The sequence below is a fragment of the Pagrus major genome, chromosome 5, assembly GCF_040436345.1.
Source record: "Pagrus major chromosome 5, Pma_NU_1.0".
Classification (NCBI taxonomy): domain Eukaryota; kingdom Metazoa; phylum Chordata; class Actinopteri; order Spariformes; family Sparidae; genus Pagrus; species Pagrus major.
Window position 1 is genome coordinate 23869531 of NC_133219.1, and position 6000 is coordinate 23875530.

Sequence of the window (6000 nt, forward strand, 5' to 3'; positions counted from 1 at the left end):
ACAGCAGCACACCAGGATGCTGTAAACAGCCGCAGAGCAGCAGGTTGGACTCTCCTAACTCAACTCGACAGGACCATGTTCGGGCGCTTCGGGGCTGCAGGACATTTTTGCACTTACACGAGCTGCTACAATACGTAGGCCGCTGCACTGACAGAGAGCAGCAGAGCCACATAAGCTGCAAATGACTCGCACTTCAGCACTTTCATAATTCGACAAACCATTCTCTGTCATTGTCTCCCTCCATCTTGCCACCAACACAATCCACACAAGTTAAAACACAGTTTGGAGGCCATAGTGCTGTAGCCTACATTCAGCTCCACACATCCAACTAGGGCACTGATCCATTTGGTCAATTAATGACACACTTTGACACCCTCATACGCAGTGTGGACCTTGGATCATAAATCATACTAAAGCAAACAAGCAAGGAGGACAAAGAGTAATGATGGAGGCAGACGCTACCACACAGCTCAGCGTTAATGACAGTGTAAGGTAGGCAGGCGAGCAATAGCTACTGGTGTGGAGGCAGAAAATGAACTGAATCTCTCACAGGTTAAACAACAGCTCCGAGATCCAGGCTTCAGCCTCCACGTCTGCATTTAACACCAGAGCTGCGTTAAAGGACAAGTTCACCTAAAAATGACAATGCTGAGCATCATCTACTCATGTGCTGATGGGAAGTTGGGTGAAGTTTCGTAGTCAACAAAACATTTCTGGAGCTTCACAGTAAAAAAGCAGTGCAGCATTCTCCTAAATATCTGAAGTAGATGGCGACTTGTTTTAAAACGTTAAAAAAACAGAACATTAAATGGTCCATACAGCTGGTCCGGTGTAATCAAAGTCTCTGGAAGCCCTGAGATCCCAAATTGATTTGAAAAGAAGTTATTTTTAAGTCAAAATCTTCAATGTAGCTGCTAAGCTAAAAGAGTTAGCGCATGACCGGTCTGAAGTGGTTGCAAAATAGAGCAATTTTATGGGGTTTTTTTTGTTGTTGTTGTTTTTGCTGCAATGATGTTTTGCTGTGAAGCTCCAGAATACTTTCGTGGACTATGAAACTTCACCTGACTTTCCATCAACATAAGGGTGAGTAGACAATGACTGAATTTTCATTTTTAGGTCAATTCTGATTGGAATAACCAAGATATCTGGAGCATTTGGTTTGCTCTTTATCTCTTTCAAACCGCTGGCTCAACAGGCTGGTACCTCTTTGTGAAGCCAGGTCGATGTTACGCTCCTGAACCCCGGCCCAGACTACAAACACAGAGCTGTAAATACCAGGCCACGAAAAAAAAGCTAAACAACTTGAGGCCCAAAGTCCTGGGATTGCAAATTCCAAGCATTTTTCACTCTGCTGGAGCCACCTAGATTCACAGAGGGATACGACTAGGGCAGAGCTGGGATTTCACGGTAGTGGTGGAACGTAGAGCAGTCTGCTGCTTATCACTGTCTCAAGGCGAGATTTTCTTAGGAGATGTGGGGAAAGGTATGTGCTGTTTGAACTAATAACCCAGACGTTGCCAGGTACTTCACTGCTCTCCATCAGCGTGCAGCAGTCGTGTCATTGAGGAGAGGAGCCTGGTGGCCTGCGAGCTCTCTTAGCCAGCACAGTTTTTTGGTGGATAAAGGATCTTTGGCCGGCGAAAGTGGGGCTACTGGCCAGAGGAAGGGAGCAGAGAGACAGAGGGGGGTGGGGGCTTTTTTTTTTTTTCTAGTGAAAGGCCATTTCACTGCCTGCTGTTACCATAACAACAGGCTACAGAGGAGGGGAGGTGGAGGGGTGCGTCACAAAGTTTCTCTTTTGGCTGCAAGACACCAAAGCACCGGGTCTGCTGTGGGACAATGATTATCAGAGTCCAAACCAGAGGGGAAAAAGGGGGCCATGGTGGAAACAGTTCCTCACAGACGACCACATAGCTGGCTGTTTGTTTTCATTTCTTAAAGAGGCATTTTAGGTTGTTTTTTCCTTCCACCAAGAGACTGCCAACCGAACACTACAGGCCCTTTGCTCCTCTGTGATGTTGATCATTTTGAAGCTGCACAGATGCTCCTCTGGCACGAAAATACCACAAGTCGAGCTGGGAGACACACCAAATCAATATAATGCTGATGCTGTCATATGAAACTAGATTTCATGTGGGATTTTGGTTATTGCAATAAAGATCTTGCTCAGATAATGTGGTTTTCTGGCCTTAAGTGCTGCATCACAGCTAAGAGATGCAGTTTTTTCTGAATTTATTCCACTGCTGTAAGTGAGTGAATGCAACATAAATGCATCTACACACCTACTCTAACATAACACCTCACTCAGCATGACAGTATCAATACATTATGGTGTTTTTAAGTCAGCAACGCACTGACCGGCGCTGGTGTTGTTATTGGAGTGTGTTGCTGCAGGACATGACAACAACATGGTAGCCACAAAGCTTGAGTGCAAGTGCCATTCAGGGCTCAGTTACAATGTAACCACCAACAGCTGAGCTCAGTTGTCTGCAACAACAACAAAAAAAAAGTGTCAAAACACCGCAGTTTGCATCGGCGCGGATTGAAAATGACAGCAGCGTTTTTCCACTTGAAGGGAAAAACTGCGGCGTATCCACACACACACGCACCGGTCCGCATTGGAGCTGTATCCGATCTGACTGGTCAATTTTTTACAAGTCATCATCTGCCCGGCAGGAGAAAACTAGGCCTGTAGCTATATTGAGCACCACCCTGCAGCCCTATTTCAGATTCCATTTAAATGCGACATGTGCCGTGTGAGTGCGGATCTACATGGGCGAGGAGCTGCGCAAAAAGAAAGGAGCTGGAGATCATTTTAGGGCTTTTTTTTCTGCGGTGTGCTTACCTGCAGATGTTCCTGAAATCGTATCGGCAGTATCTGAGCCATTTCTGGAGGATTTCTCTTTCAGAAGAATCCGAGAAGAAGGAAAGGGGAAGGGGACAGCAGGAGGAATAAAGGTGTTCTTGTTCTGTTTGTGCCCTAAACGTCCCCAAAAGTCAAATACGATGGGCAGTAGTAGGTAGTCTGGGCGGCTGGCGTTGGTATCACACGAATCCAGTGACTGCTCCCATTCAGCAGCCCCCCTACACCAGTCCTGAATCAAAAACTCCGCACCTCCGCGAAGAAAACTAGTCCACTCCAACTACTACTGACTGAGCCGCGTGCGTGAACCAGTTCCTCCGCGGGCCATGTAAGGATACGGGGCTGTCCTAAGAAAATCCGCGCCGAGTTATTGTAAGTGATGACTTCGCATGAGCAGTCCGTGTCGTGGATTTTAGTTTTCTCAGAGCTGTCAAGCGGTCGGATGTGCACTTTGTACCCCTCCGCCGCAACCCCTTCCCCCTTCCTTTCCACCAACTTCGAAATCAGGGCTCGTGACAAGCGCCCCACCTTTGCATGATTTCTACAAAATCACACACACACACACACACATACACACACCATCCCAAAAAAATAGTGTGTTGTATGGATGACGCATAGCTTAGCTAGAAATGCTGACGTATCAAAGTGTTTTTCCAAGGAGCTGCACCTTTTCTTCTTCTCATCATCATCTTTTCATTACCCCCGGTGAGCAGCAGGTTGTGCACAACTGAAGGAATACACAGTGGAATAAGTTTAAAACGTTATTTCAGTCATGCATCACACTAAATTTGTTATGGACACATTTTTGCTTTAAAGGCATTTAAACCTTAAAGGATAAGTTCACCCCAAAATAAAACATTCAGTCTTTACCTACTCTCCTCAATGCTGATGGAGAGTCGGGTGAAGTTTCTTAGTCCACGAAACATTTCTGGAGCTTCACAGCAAAACTGTGTTGCAGCATTCTCCTAAACAACTGAAGTAGATGGGGACTTGTTTTAAAATATCCCAAACTGATTTGAAACGACATTCATTGGGTTACACCTTCAACGCGTGGTTGAGCTCATGCTAACACTTTTAGCTTAGTAGCTACTGTGAAGAGTTTAGCTTTGAAAACACTGTAAAAAAGATCAATTGTCTCGGGGCTGTACAAGCTGTACATATGCAGCCATTTTATGTTTTTTTGTTTGTTTGTTTGTTTGTTTGTTTGTTTGTTTGTTTGTTTGTTTGTTTGTTTGTTTGTTTGTTAGTCACAAGTCCCCGTTGTTTAGGAGGATGCCGCAACGCTGTTTTGCTGTGAAGCTCTGGAAACGTTTTGTGGACTAAGAAACCTCACCTGACTTTCGATCAGCATGGGGATGAGTAGATAATGACTGAGTGAATTTAAATTTTGGGGTGAACTTCTCCTTTTAGCTGTCACTTTGTGGTTGTTGATGAAAGTACTTCCTTCCTAAAATAAAAGTCCTGTCACACTAATGAGTCAGTATTACATCCAGGATGTGGACAGCGGAGACATCCTCAGGTTGCTGCTGCTCTAAAGGATCTGACTCACACATGATAATTTAAACTTCCTCAACTGATAATTGTGATTAAGTTTAATATGGAAGGAAATAATTACGTGCTACTTGATCCTATCAATACACTGACGAGTTAAGAACAAAAACTCATCGTATTTACTGTTGATTTAAGTATTTTATATGGCTAATAAACCAGCGTTTATGTTAAGATATGTTACTTACCCATTGATGGACCAGTGGCAATAGGTCTCCGTGTTGTTATAGTTTCTTCTATCTGTTATATAACCAAACTTTATAATGAAAATCTTTAACTTGGGGTCTTAAGGTTTGTAACTGAAATGTCTGTTTCATGCTATCTCCCACCTTTCTCATTTCCTGTCATGTCTCTGCTCACACCTTATACCTAACACCTAATAAAGGCAAAAGTGAACAAATCAAAAAAAGACTTTATTGTTAAAGTGATTCAGTAGGATGTGCACGCTGAGCTACAAACAATGCACTGTTGTTGGGGTCAAAATCCTGCATGTAGGCTAATAGAAATGTAACACAGACCAGGGGGCTAAAGTAAGGTGCTAATCTGTGGAAGTAGACTTGAAAGGAAAGAAAAAAGAGGTCAAGATCCTGACCTGAGATCAGTTTTTCATCCTAACAGTGATCCAGGAACAGAGCAACACAACGCCTTACACCCACCTGCCAAATTACACTGCCTCCAGGAAGTTATTTAGTGCTCATTAACACCACCTGCCTACATGCAAATACATGCAGCTACTGTTCACAGAGCCTGTATTGAAATATGATTAGACAGCTTGAAACTGCACAGCACATCACAGCCACTATTTGGCTTTGACTTATTTTTTTAAGGTTCATGCTTCACACTAAATTTTAAAGGCAGTTATTTCAAGTTGAGGCTATCAAAATGATTAAAATATAGATTTAACTCTGATATATAATGTTGATTTTTAAACTCTCAGAGTTAAATCATGCACAAGCGATTCTGCCATCTTGTATGCTGACAGATCCAGGATTTATAGTTCAGCCACAGAGAAGGTGGTTTCACTCCGACAGGAAGCAGGTGTAACCAGCAGCATCTGGTCAATGGTCACTTGAAAGCAGTTCACACACACACACACACACACACACACACACAAACAGCTGGTGTCTCATTTAAAGCCACAAACCCTCAGCTCACCACACTGACCCTCATTGACGAGAATCTATCACAAGTAAAGGATCAACTTTCCATGATACACTAAATCCTTTAAATGAACTACACACACCGCAGAAACCCCAAATGAAGACCTTGGTCCAGGAGACCTGATGGTTACTGGTCAGAGACAGTGAATACAGACAACAGTGGTAAAATGAATTTAAGAAAACAATATTAAGCAGATGTATTTGACTTTGGGTCTGTATTGCACAATATTTACAAAATCCCACTGTAAACACACGTGTAACAAACATTATAATTAAAATCAAAGTCATTAAACTAAACTACTAGGGAAAACATACACACCAAACTGATTCATGGAGGCATGGCCTGAAAAAATGGCTGCAGATTTTCTGGCTTGTGATTTATAAGTCATTGAAAGAAAGTGATGCAAAGTCGGAAAAATCATGACCGAA

General features: G+C 43.2%; 1 protein-coding gene across 2 annotated transcripts in view; it reads right to left on the bottom strand.

Annotated features, from left to right (window-relative positions):
• The window catches only part of cltcl1 (clathrin, heavy chain-like 1), a 30192-nt gene extending 27139 nt beyond the window's left edge, over nucleotides 1-3053 (bottom strand). For both annotated transcript variants that reach the window (XR_012178813.1, XM_073466948.1), the window contains exon 1: nucleotides 2846-3053. Coding sequence is in view for 1 of the 2 variants with exons in the window: in XM_073466948.1 (XP_073323049.1) it covers nucleotides 2846-2887 (42 nt within the window). In the remaining variant the exon portion in view is untranslated. The remainder of the gene's footprint in view (nucleotides 1-2845) is intronic.
• Between the last annotated feature and the right edge of the window lie 2947 nt (nucleotides 3054-6000).